Source organism: Monopterus albus, unplaced genomic scaffold (assembly GCF_001952655.1).
Source record: "Monopterus albus unplaced genomic scaffold, M_albus_1.0 scaffold34.1, whole genome shotgun sequence".
Taxonomy (NCBI): Eukaryota; Metazoa; Chordata; class Actinopteri; order Synbranchiformes; family Synbranchidae; genus Monopterus; species Monopterus albus.
The window spans coordinates 3,068,113-3,087,686 of record NW_018127914.1 but is presented as its reverse complement, the minus strand read 5'-3'; the positions used below and the strand labels follow the sequence as shown (position 1 = coordinate 3,087,686).

At 41.4% G+C, this 19,574-nt stretch overlaps 1 protein-coding gene across 1 annotated transcript in view; it reads right to left on the bottom strand.

Moving 5' to 3' along the window:
• Positions 1-11,713, bottom strand: part of tgfbr2a (transforming growth factor beta receptor 2a) — an 18,302-nt gene extending 6,589 nt beyond the window's left edge. Inside the window, exons 1-5 of the mRNA XM_020597691.1 lie at positions 11,273-11,713; positions 8,501-8,642; positions 7,404-7,594; positions 4,166-4,941; positions 3,237-3,378 (exon numbers count right to left, since the gene is read on the bottom strand). Of these exons, the coding sequence (XP_020453347.1) occupies positions 3,237-3,378; positions 4,166-4,941; positions 7,404-7,594; positions 8,501-8,642; positions 11,273-11,345 (1,324 nt within the window). The 5' untranslated portion in view covers positions 11,346-11,713. The remainder of the gene's footprint in view (positions 1-3,236; positions 3,379-4,165; positions 4,942-7,403; positions 7,595-8,500; positions 8,643-11,272) is intronic.
• Between the last annotated feature and the right edge of the window lie 7,861 nt (positions 11,714-19,574).

The window sequence follows — 19,574 nt, the reverse complement described above, 5'->3', positions numbered from 1 at the left end:
CTCGCCTGGCAAATCTCAGATCAGCCCACAGCCCTAGGAACTGTGACAGAGCGACTATGTGGCTGCCTGCCAGTGAGACAGTGCGTTGATCAGACATCTGTCTTCCACGGATACACACACAGAGGCAGGTGGCATCAGAGAGAAGCAAAAAAAAAAAAAAACAACAGGAAACCAGGGCTTCACCCCAGTCATTATAATATTACCCTGGGATGTGTCACCCTGAATTTCTTTGTTCACATTTTGTCTCAAGTGCTGCAAGTTCTCAGGCGGTCATGAGTGACTCACCTAGCTCCAGAGACGACTTCATGAAAAACAGGAGAAAGCATGAACGTTGTTAAGCACGCTCTGTAAACACATTGGTTTTACTCTCACGGTGTTCTGATTCCTGAATCAATCCCACATCTCTGCCAACACTATCTGCAAGGAAAGTTTAAGCTGCCACTGAAGCTAACCAAATTACTGCATGTCATTTGTGCAGCTTATCCTTTCTACATTCCTCAGGGTGTATAAAGGTATCAGGCTTTCTGTGTTTGTACAACATTTTAACCTTACACCATGAAAATATCTCCCTGGGCTTCTGGCTTTAATGAACTACAGATTTCACCCCTCTGCTCATTTTGTGGAGTTGCAATGTCTAGAAGAAATGGTTGGGGAAAACAGGAAAAAACATGGACTAACCCTGCAGCTTCTATTTTAGGTTTCTATTATAGTCCAGGGGTGGGATAGGAACCCTTCTTCTTCCCCTTTCTCCAGTAAATCCACCCTAGCATGTCCTCCCTGTCTGTCTATGATGGCATGAATAAAGCCGGATGACTGTCTACAGTGTTGCAGTGTGGGAGTAATTAATGTCCGCATCATATACCTCAGGGTAGGAAGAAAATAATAAAAATCAGACAAAGAAAGAGAAAATGCAAAGAAGCTAAGCAGAGAGTGTCGTGTCAGAAAAGGTTTCTGTGCAAAAAAAAAAAAAAAGTTTAAACTGTGTCTAAAATTGTTTTGCTGTCATGTTCATCAAGAAACAAATGTAGAGTAATTGAATGAAAGAAATTAACGAAGGATGAATAGAATGAGTATAGCTGGTATCCCTCAAGTCCTTCAAAGAGGAAACCAAGTGCAGCCACACTGCAATGAGGATGGATTCATTTAGTATCCTGTCTGGTCTGCTCTCAAGAGACATTAGCCACAAAACATCCTCGTACAAAGGAGACATCCATACTTACCAAGTTAACTTCACATCATAAACAGTGCACCCTGGGACTATGCAGGATACAGTCTATTTTCTTTCAGAGTTGTACCACAGGATGCACACATTTTTACTGTTGGGAAGGAAAAGCAAAGAAGCATGCGGGTCACTTGCCTGTGTCTTTTCTTCAGGCAGGATAACTACCCTACAAGAAAGCACCTCTATGGGGAATCATAGGGGGAAAACAGGAAGACGCCAAAGTGAAACTGTTCATGCTTAAAGTCAGCTTTCAATCACTGCTCTGACACAATGGCGACAGCAGTCAGAAACAAACTGGACACAGAGACACTAAAGGGAAGTGGAAACAAATAACTGACTGTCAATGTGAAATACTGCCCTGTGGTTTGCCTGCAGATAATTCCCCATTTCTATTATTTGCACATATCCTGTCCTTGTTTTGACAAACACAAGTAACGGTACATTAGTAAAGGGAAGACTGATCCTTGAGACTTTTACAAGATAGACTGTGTGTTTGACACAGATTTGGTTCCCACACTGATTAATGGGTTGTGGATGGCACACACATACAGAAACTCCTGTCACACAGTGTCACAAATCTAGCAAATGAACTCCAGGTGGAGTCGCTCGCTGTGCTCCTAATGGCTGGAGTCGTCAATGTGCTCGTATTCCTTAGAGGTCAGGCGAGCTGTGCAGGCAATTTCTCTTTTTACAGTTTGGCTGAGGATATTTACACAGACACAAAAGGGTATTTCATCAATCAGTGCTCCCATTGATTTCCTTTACACTCAAGACCCTGGCTAATGTCTAATTTAGCAAGAAAAATTCAGTTATTTCTATTAGTAGCTAAAGGTCACAAGTGATGTTTGCTGTGTGGACAATGGGGGCCTCACATTATTGGTATAGAAACAGAAATAGCATAAAGCAGATGATCAAGACAAACAAAAACTCAGGTGGATACTGAGGAGAGTAAAAAAAACAGAATACCAATTAAAGGATGAGTTTAACATTTTGGTAAATGCACGATTCTTGCAGAGAATTAGAGGAAAAGAAAATAAATACCATTATCATGTCTAACTACCAAGTTGTGGTTTCACAAAGGGTTGTGCGCTCAACTAGGCAGGGACTTCATGGAGTCTCTGCCGGTTGTTGTCTGCAGCATCAAAATGACGACACGACTCCAGGACATTACTGTGCCAGAATGAGAAATGTTCCAGCATAAAAAAAACCCCACAACTTGTTGTTTGTATACTCAGTTTTTTGTATGGAAAACACACACAAACCCACATCACAGCAAATATCTGCTGTATCTACTTCAGGCCTGCTAATGTCCAGTTGTCCCTTTGGCCTGGATCCCACCCCGTTTGGTGTCTACATCCTCCGTTCATACAGTAACATACACTAATAGCCTGTCTGTAAAACCTATAGATGAAAAGCTTATATCTTTATATCAGATTTTACTTATTTAGACAGTCCTTTGGTAAAGCCAAATTAATCTGTGTACTAAAAGCTGCTCAACCTACAAAGGGAAAGTACAGCGATTAGGTTTCAGTGGCGGTGTTCATGCTGTACTATCTTTTAAACTCAGTAATACCATTGATAATGGTAAATGAACTGTATTTATATAACGCATTTTTCCACAGTGTGTTGCACTGGCCAAAGCGCTTTACAGGAGATGATACACCATTCACACACCGATGATGACAGGCTGCCACACAACGGCGCTAGTCAACCCACCGGGAGCAATTCTGGGTTCAGTGTCTTGCTCAGGGACACTTAGACATGAGGGGAGAGCAGGAGTCAAACCACCAACTTGCTGGCCAGGAGACGACTGCCCTACCCCGTGAGCCACAGCCACCCCATAATATTGTTAACAGTAGTAATGTGTCATTGTGGCTGAGGCATTGTGATTTACAGCACATTAACCTGTTTTTGCAATGTATTCAGCATCCAATACAGAACTGGTAGCCTTAAATGTTTTTATATGGTCAACTATACAGCTGTGCCTTGAATCAACAGCGTGTCATCGTCTTACCTCCAATTGCACTACACCTGGAGATGATCTCCCACAGTACAAGAGCCATGGAGTAAACATCGGCCTGTTTGAAAGACTCAATGTTTTCCAAGTTGATTCTGGACTCCAACACCTCTGGAGCCATGTACCTGGCTGTACCCACCTGAGGAAAAAAAAACACATTTCTATGTCACTGAATACTACTGGTGATGTAAATGGTAAGGGAATGTATAATAATATTTTGTATGGTTTAAACAAGGCGCTACAGGTAAAGGGAGCTGGTACACAACAAGATGACAGAGTAGTTTAGTTGCAAAGACTGAGCTAAGTAGAACATCTAAGTGGTAAGAGTTAACTACCAGCATTAATCAAGTGGCAGGCGCTGTAGTAAGATGCATATCTCACTTAAGCAATGCAAAACATATTTGGTAGTTAAAATAACTGGAAAAACAATGGTAGCCAAAAAACACGTTGCTTGCCTTCACAAACCTACTGCACTGGAAAATAAAATAGCTTTCTCTAGATGCATTAGGCATTACGGTGCATTAGGTATGCTGTGCAGCAAAGGGTAAGGTCTTTTCATAATGAGCCATTTACATAACCGAGCCTAATATGACTTGCCTATCACATCAGTGCAATGCCTCAATAAAGAATCAATCAAGCCTGCTTGTCTGATAATTATAATAGAATCACAACTTAAGAACAATTAGAGGTAATATCCATGATTAATGAGGATCAGAAATAAAAAGTTTGATTGATACAGTAGCATGGCCCTTTTCAAGGTCTGATAAATATCTTTACGGAAACATATTTATGTGGCAGAGCTTACACTGAACCACGTGCTGCCAGCACAAATTATAGCAGGAAAGGATTTTAAAAAAATCTCCTAAGGGATCAAAAGCCAAGTGAAACCAAATAAAAGCTTCAAATGTAGAATGAGAAACCTTCACCTGTCCACTGTTGGCCAACTCGTCGACAGACAGAGTGTTGTCTAAGCGGAGGGCGAGGCCAAAGTCACACAGGCAGCACGTCAGGTCACTTTTCACCAGTATGTTGGAACTCTTTATGTCCCTGTGCACGATAGGCACCTTATAACGACCACAGGGGGTGTGGTCACTGTGAAGGTGGGCCACTCCGCGGGCTAGCGAACACCCCAGCAGCCACAGGTCATGCCAGTTGATAATATGATGAGTCAGGTACTCTTGAAGGTTGCCTCTTGGGTGATAGGCTGTGATCAGCCAGTACTGTCTGTGCACCTTCCTTTCCTCTGCTGTCAGAAAGTGAAGCACATTGTAATGTCTCAAGTCTGCGTCTGAGAAAATATCCTTCTCATTCTTCCAGGAGGCGTACTCCTCGTATGGGAAAATCTTAACGGCCACGGTCTCAAAGCCCTGCTCCTCGCTGACCGAGGACCCCTGCTTCAGTTTAGCTTTGTAAACCTCTGCAAAGCGTCCTTTTCCAAGGAGAACATCCAGTTCGATGGGCAGCAGCTCAGTGTTGTGGTTGAGGTTGTTGGCGTGGGTGGAGCTGCTGTCTGAACCTTCATCATCTATCATGATGGCATGAGCATCACTGAAGTCCAGCTGAGGACCCTTCTTGCATCTGGAGCTGGCTTGGCGCTGGCGGTAGACCCGGTAGCAGTAGAAAGAAGTGATGACGATAATGGCCATAACCAGCAGAGGCACCAGGCTCACTAGGATGACAGCCATTAACTGGGACTCTATATCTGAGGAACAAAAAGGTGCAGGGCTGAGATGATGATGATGATGATGATGAAGATGTCCACATGTATACAAATTACTTTATATCTCTATATTACAACAGAAAAGGTACAAAATTATACCCACAAAAGATTATGCCCTGACTCCATAGTTCTCTCTGGCCCTGTGTAGTGTTTTTGCATCTTTCAGTTTTGGTTTTATCTGTACCTACTGTACCATGTTACCGTTTCATTCATTCTCGCCTTGTTTCCAGATGCAACAGGCAGCTTAGTAGCACCTAGCTAAGAGGAAAGAATTATTCAGAACAGCACAGGAGCCTAACCCTTCCCTGTGGAATGTCATTAAGCATCAGAAAGCTAAACTTAGTGTCTGGGCCCCAAATGAAAACCGCGCCAAGGCCTGACCCAGTCAGCCACATATGTATAGTCTCTCTCTGTAGTGGATCTCTGATTCTTATAATTTAGGAGGTGGAGTGTCTAGAAGCTGCTGGATTTAAGTTTATGGTTGTGTTTGTGGTCCAGTTACTGAAGACTCACAAAATAAAATCTATAAAAAAGTATAACGCCAGGTGCAACGTTCTGAACATGAAAAGCCCATTTGGTCCACAGTTTGATGAGTTCATTATCATTTACACATAGTCTTGTCTGGATGCCACACAACTTTCCTGCCCATTTTCCATTTTAAAATTAGATTTTCAATTTTTAAATCTACTGTAATAATGCAGAATAATCTCATATTCTTCCAAACTGCAGGAGTTAATTAAAACAAACAACAACAAATAAAACTGATTTTAGAGGCAAGCATAGATGTGAGGAGCAAAAGCAACTGAAATAAGGGAGGAGGATGAAGGGGGGGGGCATCTACAGTAGACAACTGCCCTTTTACACCCTGTGGTTCTCTCCGTCTTTCTTCTCAACAGGAAACCACACGTCTGAAACTCTGAACGTGGCCCCAGCCTGTTTGTTTTGACTTTCCTAGAGCGAGCAGCCATTTCTCTCAACAAACCTGTCACTGTGTCTCCTGCACTCTCTCAGACAGATCCGGCCAAAACCCTCACGTATAATACAAAATATTGAATGCCCTTTAGGAAATACTGTGTGAATGGCAAAAAATGAATTACTGTGAGTGCTGTCATGTTACATTTGGGAATAAATGATACCCCTAATCCCTCAGTTTGAAAAGCTTTTGCTCTGAATTATTGGTTTTAGACTTAAAATATTTAGACATTTCAGGAAATACACTTATTCGCTTTCTTGCCAGGAGTTATGAGAACGTGATGCTGCTAACTTAAAATTGGGTTTCTTCTATTTTAAGTAATGTGTTTAAGATGTTTTTGCAGTGTCCTAAATGTATTCTCTAGTTATGGGAAAAACAATACTGTAACTGAATGCTCAGTCACAATGGAACACCGGTCACCAACTAACTGAGACAAGTTAGTAGTGTTGCTGCTGGATGGCCTTCTTCACAGCACTGCCTCATGTTAGTCACTGAGAAGTTAGAGAGAGTCCACAGACATTCTAGGCAGTGAGCAAATGCATTTCCATGACGTGGTTTACAACATGCAGATGCTTTCAGTTTGGCTCTCTGCACAGCCAGGTCTTGGAAAGGCACCTCTGTGTTACTGCTGCCTGGATATTGTAGTCATAATAGATCAGATTCCAGGGCCAGTGGTGTAACTGGCCAACAAGCCAATGTCTCCACAACCTGTTTGTAATCATGTATCTGAAGAACATTACAGTGCACATGTGGCGCCTTACATGAAAAGCTAGTAGGAACTGGCATGATACGATTGGCCAAGACTATGACATTACCATGTTATATTGTACAGATGTAAGAACCATGAAGTCATCTTATATTTTAATGCACCACTGCTACACTACTGTCCCACTGCGGAAATAAAGACACTGATGCAAGATAGATGCATTAATACAGGACCTATCACCATACAAACAATGGATCAAATGACTGGGTAATATTCAACAGGTGGCTCCTAGTGATAAACTACTGTTCCCCTCAGATCTACAGTGTTCTCGAGCACCTTTCAGCCAACTGTTTTGGTTTTTAAGTCCTGCTACTGTACTGTTTTGATTTAGTCTCACCACTCTCATCAGCCTTGTTTCAACCTGAGCAGACAGCTGTGTTCAACACATTAGCTCTGATAAATCCACTGTATGCAAATGTCCCAACACCAGTGACACTAGCTGGTGAGCACAGTAGACTATTTAACAGCTAAAGAGCTAAATCTCTCTCTCAGGCGTGCATGGAGACCTAAACAGGAAAAAGAATGAATACTAACCATACATTCGTCATATCACAAGAATCATGACTCCCACTGAATACTAATGTCGCTCCGTAGCTGGTAAATGTGTATACAGGCAATCGCTGGCTAACATCTTTACCATAACTAATTTGTTTTGTTCACCAAGTGTGCAAACAAACAAAACCAGCCAATCTTGCTTTAACTTACATGGGTTAAAAATGATGTGCTCATTGCACTCATCCTCAGAGCAGGAACAGATGAAGAACTGTGAGCCCATGCCGTTTCTTTCTTTCATCTCACATTTGCTGTTGTTGTAATCGTCCAGGACCAGGCCGTACAGCTTCTGAGCTGGGTTGTGGCAGACTGTATCAAATGTGACATTGTCATCTTTCTTCCTCCTTGAAAAAAAGAAAACACAAATATAAAATGCTGCCGTTTACCAGAGGTGGAAACTAAGTACTGTACTTAAGTACAACTGAATTTTTCTGCTACTTCATACTTTGACTTCTCTACATTTTAGAGGCAAATGTTGTACCTTTTGCTCCACTACATTTATTTGATATTTCTCCGCAGAGATCCATATTATGATGTGACAAGGTGATGATTTCAGATTTACAGTTGTGCAAATAATGCAGTTTCTCAGCCGTACAGTGATTAGAGGTGAAAAGGGGATAGTAGAAAAAGATTCTACTTGGTAGGAGCCAGATTTATCTCTTTCACAGCATTTATGTAAATGAAGGCAACACAGAGGTCACATCTGAAAGCAGTGGGATTTTTTAAAAATCACTACAAACAGGAAACAGGGAAAAACCCTGAACCTGCACAAAAAAACACTTAAATTTTGCTTCCCTGCTGAGCAGAACCGGTGCGCCGCTATGATGAAGACATTTTAAAGAGGTGCCGCTGTCCATGTGTGCCATTATTTTTCTGCTAACCTCAGCTCATAACATGCTCGCAACATTGCTAATATAATGAAAAACAGCAGCACAGCCTTAAGCTTTTAACACCAACACAAATCGGCTTCCTTCTGCTTCTCACGTTCAGTCAGATTCGATGCTGATGGGTGGTTAGGCATTTGTGTTGGTCATAACCTAGCCAACTGTCTTCAGCATAACGCTGGCTGACAAAACGTCCAAAGGTCATTTTCACAAACATATTTTAGGAGCTGAGGAAGAAAGGGATGCCTGATATGATTAATAAGTATCTACTGCCCTTATTTCTTTATCTAATAGGCAAATGTAATAAAGCTTATAGGATTATGGTTTAGAAATCCAGCCTTTGTATTTAGTTGAGTGAACACTTACCAAACAGCGACACACACATCTTCATCATGAGGGCAGATGGCCGTGATGTTGCACTCCACCTTACAGCTCCCTTTACCTTCACAGCTGGTTGCCTGGACATCACAGAACTTGCACAGCCTTTTAATCTTCACTATAATGGCCTCTGACAAAAGAGGAGGGAAATCAGAGAGGAGAGACGGTGAGCTGGGTATACAAAGAAGAGTATGACTCTAAAACGCCTTTCCTCATATGCCACTGTGTTTGATGTCAAAATGACAAAAGCAAAACACTTTTATGATGGTTGATATCGAGAATATACATGATATTTAGAAGCACTGATAGCAGGAAAACATTTAAATTTAATCAAAGTGTGAGAGTCTCTTGGAATGATAAACAGAAACAGATATTCAACACAACCACAATCCAAAAATCCTAACTATTTCTTTCTAGGGGGGTGGACAGACCATTTCCCCTGTGATGTCTGCACAATAAGAGCAGAGTGCAGCTGCATCCACCTCCTTTGGTCTTGTTCAGACTTGACTTTGCCAACAGGCAGACCCATATCAGTGAGACATACAGGGCTGTGTGATGAGTGCCTGCGGGTTTGATAATCATCTAAAGAGACAACTCCAGACAGGCAAGAACAACAAACAAAGGAAACATGGATGCACCTCCTTGCTGAGAAGTCTCTAATTTGTCAAACTGACACACAGGCTCTCCTTCTCGAAAGGTGCTGTGCCAAGTCTCCTCATGAATATCAAAAAAAAGGACAACATTATGCATCAGTGTCTAAGAACGTGTGTATGTGTGTTGATGACTAACTGTATTTCTCAGTTCTTCAACTGCAGAGTTGCAGTTTGTAAATGATAACAATTTGCCAAACAGCATGTATACTCAAAATTGCACCGCCTGTTTGGTATTAGTAGTGTGTTTTTAAATTCCATGAGTATATCTGTTTAGTATAAAAAGAAGACTTGGAGCAACAAGAAAGAAGAGCAGTCTCTCCACTCGTCTTTCTTCTCCTTTTCAGAACAGAGAGCTTCCCGCTACATAAAAGTATGAGTGTACAGAGGATTTTGTGGCTTGAGCTGGAAATGTTCCTAAAAAAGGATATTCCAAAAGGCACCAGCTGTTAAAGTATCATCAGGAAAAATGTGTCTTATGAACAATCCCACATGATTTAATTGCTACATGAAGAGTTTGTACAAGTGTACACAATGTAGACCCAAGTGTTATGATGAGTGTGTGTATTTACTGTAGGCCACTTGCTGTGTGTTGCGAAGGAGCAGGTGAAAAGAGGCTAGCAGAAAAAGATTCGACTTGGTAGGAGGCTTGGCACTAGACTGACTCAATTTACAAAACAGATTATCATAACAGCAGAAGAAGAGCAAGAGCGTGTGAAGGTAAAGCCACAGAACCGCACTACAACAGATGCACGTGCACAGGAAGTTAAACCCATTCATTGCATCAGCATGCAACACCTGCGACCAAACCACAAGAGGACAGTTCATTTCCACCAAAATCCACACCTCCTGAAAAAAAACACGCAAACGTAACACATCATGTGTCTGAAGTGGAAGCTGGTTGTCTGAAGATGCCACATGACCACACAGCGCAACGTTTTAGACAGGGAAGTGCAAGTGAAAGCAGACTGCTTTACACTGACAAGCGGACTGTGAAGATGTCTGTTCAGTGCTTGCCCCTGACTTCACACTGACTTTAGGAAAAGGAGTTGTGTGCATTCTTAGCCTGGCACAGAAAGTATACAGTGTCATTTCATGAAGCCTGCAGGGTGGGGTTAGACCTAAGGCTTGCACACATACTGTACAACCTGCAGTAGGAAGGAGCAGCAAGGCTAGAGCCCTAAATGTCGATGGTATCCTGTTGCCTCTCAGTCAGAGCCAGAGAGACTTACAGTACTTTCACAAAATGCTGGCAGGATATTGCAGACGGATATTGCTTTCTGGCCTTGACTTAACCGAGAGACTCCCATACAAATAAAAACATGAAAATGTTATACTTGAACTCCACAATAAACTATCTGACAGATCAATTTAAAACTCTGCCTGGTGGGCTGGTGAGATGCTTTGAAGTAAATCGGCACTGAGGGGATAGTACTGGGAGGACGAAGGCGGTTGAGCTGGAGTAATTATATCATTAGAACAACTCCTCTGAAAGAGCATGTCATTTAAACCCAGGAGGCGGGCTGTGGAAGGGATGAATGCTAGTAATTGTCACCTAGGGCTATATATAATTGCACAGAGGGGGAAAGAGGATTAGGAGCATCCAAAGCCACTTGGTGCCGCTGGGACTGGGCCTGAGACAGATGAAGGTAAAACGCTGTCTTCCTCAAGGCTGAAGACAGCTAGACCTGTTAGCATTGTGGCTGCACATCATCACATCAGATGGGAGATAATCCATCTGAGGAGGCCTTTAAAGGCTGTCACCTACAACAGGTTAATGTAAGCAGAAATTAATTTCAGGAAGACATGAGAAGCAGTACAAGCGATTAAGACAAAGGCTTCTTGAATATACAAGGGTAGTTTTCAATAAATTAGGCTTCTGTTGTTGTTGTTAAAGCGATGTAATGACGTAGCGCAAGGCTGCGTAAACACATGCGTAAAAACTGAGTGTAGTTTACAATGGTTTCCTATAAGAGGGACTTTGTGACTTTGTAGCTGACAATGGTTTCCTAAAGTAGACACTTTGTGACTTTGTAGCGCTCCGTACCGCTTCACTTCTGAAATGACTTCGCCTCTGAAAACTTCTCTAAGAGTATAAAGTTCAACTCACCAGTGTCCCCGAGCAGGATACTACCGAAGAGTATCGTTCCACACCAAAAAGCGAAAAACCGAAGTAGCTCCATTAAGAAACGGATTACACACTCCACACGTTCTCATTAATTTACCGAAGCCTTGACAACGAGTTAATATACGGACTCCGCGGACTTTCCTCGGCCCCCCGCTGCTCCCTCGCCGCTCCGGGTACAGTACAATACGCAGAGTAAACACAGCAGCCAGGACTTGCCCTATATGACTCACGGTACCTATGCGTCTTTTTCATGAAACAGGAAATCTGCAGAGGGGTTGGACAGTCTTTTCCTTCCTTCTACTACTTCTCAACCACGCTCATGTGGCTCACAAAGTCTTGAACCGTGTCATTAAGAGGCTGAAACCACAGAGCAAGACTTGAAATGACATGCTTCTGAAATAGCTTAACCAGAAGCTTCACCTATAGGCTACAGGCAGATACAAACACCCGGATTTACTTCAAAGTAGTCACTCTTTTCACATTTTAGAGCTGTCATGTCCTAAAGAAAACTGCTAACATTTATTTATTTATTTGCCAGAATGATCATGTTTACACCCTTAGCAGCACGCTAAACACATTTATGTCCAAGTCACTAAATTACAGTCTTCTGCTACACCTTTTCCTGGAGAAGTTCCAGGCCTCTTCATTAATCAGGTATGACATAAGAAGTGGCCAGAGTCTCTCCATTTGTATTGTAGTCGCACAGAAGTGAAGTCCCCTGTAACACCCATAAATTATCCATTTATCGCTTGGGCTGGACAGATGTTTGCTCTGCATACTCGAGCTGTGATGTCAGGGTTCAGTCTTGACCCTGTGAACCTGGAGTTTATAACTCAACACAAGACATCCAATCATTATAGCACCCGTCTCACTCAGCATTTATTATTATAACAGCTCTATGGTGAGTCTGATAGTGTAGTGGAAGTGTGGAAAAGAGATGTTGCAATAATTCCAGAACTTGCTGAGAATCATCACATTTTTAAGTTGCCTTTGTATCAAAGTGATAGTTGTCTGTATATCCACGGGGATGTTTCAAACTGATAACGGTGCTAGTTTATAAATGGAAACAAATACAGGCTAAGAAAATAGGCTCAGGTGTCACACTTTGAAAACCACTGGTCTTCATGTTTGAGGTGACATGTTTTGATTTATTCCATTTGATTAACCTTGTTTTACTTTGGGTATTTGTATATGTATTTGTTCAAACTTGTGTGACTGGCACCCACTCAGCACTGCAAGATGGGGTCCAAGCCACAAGGTGGAGATCCGACAGCACTCTGAGCTCAAGACGGCCGTTCCCCACTGACCCCAGTGCATGTGGGCTCCCAGAGGGTCACGGCATCCTGCTCACTAACCACAACACCCAGACAGCTTCTTTTACTTGATCTTTACCTGAGCAGTGAACACACAACACTCCGGTGTGCCCAGAAAGGCATACACATATCTGTTTTAGTGTTACTTCAGGTGCCTGTTTCACTGTTGCCTTTCCCCTGCTCAGGTTTGCCAGTATTCCTTTGCCTTTGAGCATTCTTCCCCCCACCTCATTGCACAAACAGATAAACAAGCACCAGGCAAATATCCTGAGTGGTATTATTCTCAATAGCAGGTGCTCAGTGTTCCTGTAAACTGCTTTGTTGGACTGGAAAGGCAAACAGAACAACCTGATGACAAATCTCTGGACGCACACCTTAAGATAACACCGACAGCAAACAAGCACCGCATGTGCCACATTACAAAGGCGTTTGGAGATGTCAAGTCTTTTTGCACCTTTCTTTGGGTCTCTGTGAGGAAAAAAAGTGGTAACACAAGAGTGTTGTCTCTCCCACACACAGGATTGTATGCATATACCACATGCCCATTTTTCACCTCGCGCCGAGTGCCAACTGGAAGTATGACAACAGAAGAGCTTGCACAGGAATATTGAATCATCACTCTGTGCTAAGCTGAGGCACAGCAAGCAAAGCTAGAAAGACACTGAACTGCTGTTAGAAACGGTGAATTTATGGCACCTGGGTAACTTGGCAGTTATGAGAGAGTTAAGCTCAGATAGGTTTTGAGATGATTTTCTCTGATAGGGATTGATCTCAAACATTACAACAGTATGTTAGTGAGCTGCTTGCAGTTCGAGGCTCATATTAGGTTCAAACTTAGTGCGAGTGCTTTTTTTGTTCTTCTCACCTAGAAAAAGGTATGAAAAAGTATCACAACTGGAATTTAAAAGAGGAACGTGACTTAATATAGCATGCAAAATGCACAAACATGTACAGAAACCCTTGCCATGTACACTAAAGATGCTGGTATTAAACTCCAGTCTATTGCCTGCACTGAATTAGTAGTTACAAAAGAAAGCGAGTATGCCTGACCCAACATGACTTTCATGTGGCTTTGCATGCACACAAAGTCACACATAACACACAGTCTTACACAACGATTTGGCACAGTTTTCTTAGTTGGTAAACCTAAGGAAGTCACAGTGTCCCATTCTGACAACAGCAGCCTCTCTCTGTCTTCTACCACATGGAACAGGTTTTGTCTCCCAGCATTAGTCAGATGCTGCAAAGGAAGGGAACGTTTATCTTAGAAGCCCCAAAGGTTACAGCCTTTGGTATCACAACACTTTAAGGTATTGTTCTCTGCCAAAACATTAAAAAAAATCTAAACAGTGCCAAAAACTTGTTTTAGAAAAAGAACACACTGCAGGGAGAAACAAACATGTGATCAAATGCTGCAGCCTGTGACTCCCATCTCTGTGTAAAAAGCAACATCCTGTTTCTTGGTGTTGTTTATGTGGAGATGAAGTGACATGCACGGTCAAATGACGTAATCCTATCTGCATGCACTACAGTACTGTATGCGTATACCTATTTTATATAAGCCTTTCATATTGAACATACTGTATAAGACATAAAGTGCAGTCTCATAAAATCCAAACTCTAAAAACCTCCTAATTATTTAGCCATTGTAAGTTTAGTCTTCTTGTCTGTAAAATACTGAGCAATGTTGAACTGGTGAAAATGACCCTCAAGCTAAATTTAAACCATTTCAAAGCAGCAATAAAAGGAAAGGAAACAAACACAAAAAGCTAGCAAAAGCAGAAAAACTCCCATCTCCCTTCCTCTGCTGATATTGTTTAGAAACGGCCTCTTCCCTTTGGCATAGCGCCTCACATCAACAATTTCAGTGGCTTTTGATGAATCCAAAGAACCTAATTGCTTGAAGGGGGAGAGCGCTGTGATCTGTGCGGTGTAAAGTTAAACCAGCTAAGGCCCATCCTACCATTTGTCCCTAGCCTGTAACTGAAGATGATAATCACACCACTTACCAAACCTAGATTACAGACTATTTAGGCACATAGGGGAGCGATTTAGTTGCCTTTGCCCCAATAAAATGTTTCAGTATGAGTCTGTAATGTGGTTAAGGATACAGTTACACACAGATGCAATCATAGTGACTTCTGTTGTGAACTAGTGCAGTTTATCAATGAATTTCATGCATACTAAAAAGATTGCAGTATGCATTGTACTGTATGTGAGCTCTGTATTGATATTTTAATTTTATGCTAATTCATACATCTACCTCACTATATTTAAGATAAATACTGTTTTATGAACAATGAGTAATGTTAAAGCTGTTGCTTTTAGTGATAAACTTACCACCACGGAGTATCTGATTCTGAAAAATAACTAATAACTAAACATCAAATAAATGCAGTGGAGTAAAAAGAACAATATTTGCCTCTAAAATGTAGTGAAGTCAAAGTATGAAGTAGCAGAAAGTGAAAATACTGAAGTATAGATGCTTCAAAATTGTACTGAAGTGGTGGAAGAAGTCCTCAGATCCTTAACTTCAATAAATCAGCACTTTGGAATTGTTTTAAACTGTGCATCAAGATGACATTTCTACTAATGTCTTCTACTTGGAGCAGCAAAGGACTTCCAGTATTAAGCCCTGGGATAGAAAATGGCAGTGGTCCATTGAAGGTTGTAATAGACAAACAACATCTGTTGATTTACAGTTGACTCGCTCTGGGATGCAGCTTGGAGATAGAGGGGATGGGTGTGTGCAAAGAAAATCCAATTCGCGATGACACACAACAGGCCGCGCTCCAAATATGTTCAGTGAGCGAGGCCAGTGATCGTGGTTTCCCAAGGAACCCGCTTCTAACAAACATTCAGCATCAGAGCGTTTGAAGGGCAAGTCCTCCCCAGTTTGAGCAGCCGTGCGCATATTTACAAACATCTGCAGTTTCTCTCCCGATGAGACCAAAGATTCTTCTGCGTTGTTCCCATGGGAAAGGCTGTGCCGAGATCAGGATGAAACAACATTCCAGCCAAACAAGGTTTCCACAGTAAAAATGGTAGCAGACAGTAAATTAATGTCACTAAAAGAGCCCTCCCTACCCACAGAGGCCCTTTGCTGTCAGAGATGTTCATACACAAAGAAGCGAGCACTTCATTAGTGGATATCAGAAGGGCATTTAAACTAACCACAGGCAAAGTTAAACTGGTTCGATGACATTTTCCTTTTCATTTGATATCAGATATCGGCCAGTCACAACCTTCCCTATTGAAAAATATGGACAGAATAGAATTTAATTACATATTAATCATGTAGTTAATGAATGCTTTACTAGTTAATGCCACAAAGCCATTAATATCATTTGACATTTGCTTTGGATGCTGCTCTTTTATTTTTTAAATCTCTTTCCATTTGAATCATTAGATTGTAGTAGTTTATTGTCTTGTGATGCCATTTGAGTAGATTTTTCACCTAACAAAACATAAAATAGAATTTTAAAGAGATTTAAGGATGTTCAGTTGATTCAATATCAACAGAAATTTTGTTTACTCTCTTTTAAAAATGTCATCCTCTGAGGGCCGAGACAGTCTGCAGCCTTACTGAGGTAAACTATCATTTTCCATCACTCCCTTTTGTCTGTCGCTCCACTGCACATTGTCCAGTGAGCATAAACGCCTTAACCCAGTAAAGATCAGCTGAATTACAAATGAACTGCTCTCAGCTAACCGGCAGTCAGCCGTCGTTGATCTCAGACAAACAGATGTACTCTGTGAGTTATTAGCAGCGTATGTTGGGGGGCCTCACTGTAACGCTTCCTCCGAGTGCCAAGCAGAGCGAAGGGTGTCAGCGGGTACACGTTGGTTGTTCCAGCACAGGAAGCAGCACTCATCCTGTGCCACCTTCTGCTCTTGTTGCAGTCAGGAAATACCACCAGGACCCAACACTGATAAAAACAAGAAGCTGAACAGGGGCCACGTGGTAGACAATAACAGGCAATAACGGAGCCACATCCTCTGTGTTTGTGTGTTTCAAGGGCAAGAAGAGAGACAACTTTAACTTCACGCCATAGTATGTGTGCATTTGGGAAATTCTGGTGTCACTAACTTCCTTCTATCGAGCAAAACGCAGAATATGAACACTGATGTAATAGTTTATAGCACACTGTAGTTTTAAGCACAACCACCTTTTAACTTTTACTTTTTGTATTAATTAGTGACTTTGGTTTTAAACGTTTTACTAATCCCTACTTGAACCCTCAGAACATCAGGAACTGGTTTGTTGACCATTCCTCGGATCAGAACTAAACATGAAGAAGCATCTTTAAGGCTGCCCATCATTGGAACATGCTGCCTGAAAAACCGAGATAAACCCCAAATGTTGACACATTTAAATCCAGAACTTATTTGTTTTCCAAAGCTTTTGACTGAATCCTTTTTTTAACTGAGTGTCTCATCTTGATAGTTCATTTATGTAAATATACTGGAGGTCAGTTTAATCCATTTTTCAGTGAATTTTCATTTAAATTTGTTTTTGTGTTCATGATTTCTTCTATACACTTGTGTTCTTTTGTGCTACATACTTTATTTTACAGTATTCCCTGTAAAGCACTTTGAACTGTTTATGTATGAAGTGTACTATATAAATAAAACTGCCTTCCCTTGTCAACATTTAATTGAGAAGATTGTTACCGCAAATATGAAGCTACATTCAGCAAGTATAGTTACTAGATTTCTCCTCAGATTTCAGATGCATCTTACGGCCTTCATCAATAGAGTTTCCTCTGCTGCTATGGAGAGAAAAGAAGCACAGTAAAGATAAATGTGTGCTTCAATACATACAATTTGTATAATAATTGACAAAAGCAGTAATAAACTTATTTTACATCATTTATACAATCATGTCATATCAGTTTTATGCTGCTTGTAAATGCTAAATAGGGTAGTTATAATATTATGTTACCAATATCCTTTATTTTTAAGCTTATATTTAGTTTGAAACTGAGTGTGAACGTGCTCCAGATCAGCATGTTAATTCCTTGGCCTAGTTAAACATATGTCAGACATTTTCAGATGCAGTTGAAGTGCACTGCTGTGACGTCAAGAGACCAAGTGGATTTATTTTAACGGCCGATTCTATAAGTGTTTCCTGGGCTGAAGCAGTCATTTTCCTGCACCGCTTTGTAAATTCACCATGACTGTGAACATACATTTATTTTCAGCCGCTCCTTGAAAATTGAGGTGAAGCTCAGCTCTGGTGGATGACTTTGATCGTACAAAAAGCTGCTTGCAATTTCTTCCTTTTAAACAAACTGTGCATGACATAGGCTGAGATTGAATCGCTGTACGTTCTCTCATAGCTTGTGCCTCGGCGCAGCCTGCAAATGACAAGAAAATTACATCCTTCCTCTAATAGAGCCATTGTAGGCTTTATTCAGCACATCCACTATACTGCAATTGCCTATAGTGCATCTAATGATGTTCAGAACAAGCTGCTGATGGAATATTGTAAAATATTCTCCACTGAATACAGACTGCATGGGTTTACAGAATACTGATGTTTGATGAATACTGATGTCTGCGCCTTTTGAATACGCTACTTCCACAGAAAATGATTTTGCCGTTTGGACAAAGGCATCAATTTCACATTTTCTCACTAGAGCTAATAAAGTTCAGTCTGGCTTTTGGAGCCGACCACCTCTTTTCTTTGCCAGATCTCAGTGTGCTTATCCATACAGAGTGATTGCCAGGTTTCTCGCAGTGAGGAATTTCCTTACAGCTCACTCCCACCACCTCTCCTGACAGGGTGATTTAGATATTTCAGGAAATCTGAGTTTAGCTCACAGTTATGATCTGGTGCAACTGTGAGACATTGGGGAGTTTATTTATTCATTTATTTCATGGTGATGTACTCTCCCTGAAAAGTCATCGCTTCTACCTCACATATGCAACACTGGGCAGAAACAGATCAAAGCCAAAGAAATGCCGCATTTGACAGAATATATTTGGAAATCTAAATAGAACTGAACTTACCTAAGCTTTATTTCTCAGTGCACACCTTTTGTCAAGCCTTAAAATCTTTCCTGCTTTGCATCTGGTTGTCACAATGAATGAGGGACACAGAGGAAAGAAAAAGACTGTTGACCACATTGAATTAAAAAAACATAATCAGCTGCTGCATGCGCAGTACCAACACTGTCAGTGATATGTTGACCTTTGTTGACACGGGTAGCAGAGCAGGTTTTATCTTTATAAAAGCTGTTTCCTGACATTCGCTGCAAAGATCAGAAATTAAAGAGCTTTAAATGTTTCAGATGGATGTTGAAATTTTGAACATTGAACACTCATTACTTTTTAAATACAAGATGAAGAAATCATTGGAAGGAAGAAGAGGGAATCAGAGCTACCAGTATGTTAGACTGAATGTGCAACATTTGCACTTCTATTTCAGGCAGCGGACCAGACCAGACCTCAGCAATAATGGATACGTGAACGAAGGTTTCCTTAAATGAGCTTTCAATATGCTAAGCTTAAATTCTGAGTGGGAGTAGGCAGGGAAGTCTACAGAAACCCATTCAGGGCTGTATATTTTGTATTTTCTCCACAACAGCCCATTTTCATGCTGGCCTTGTCCTAAAAATCTGCTGAGGAAGTGGACCACACCGGGTCTGTTTCCAGAACAGCCTCTGCGGTCCAGCCTCATTAAAATGCATTGGCAGTGTGGCTCAACTTATACCTGAAGTTGCTGCCTAAGCTCTTTGTTTTAAGTTCCCTCAGTGCATAAAGACTTTGTTAGATGCACATGAGGTGAAAAGGTTGAACATGCCCAATCTGATAAGAGTGACAAAGAAAGAAAGTGTGTGCTCTTATTGGTCCATCTAGCTTCATCATGCCAAAATTTTATGACTAGCCTCGCCGGCCAAGTTATGAGAACAATGACAGCAGTAGTTGTGTGTTGCAGGCTTGTTGTATTGTACTCACAGGAAAAC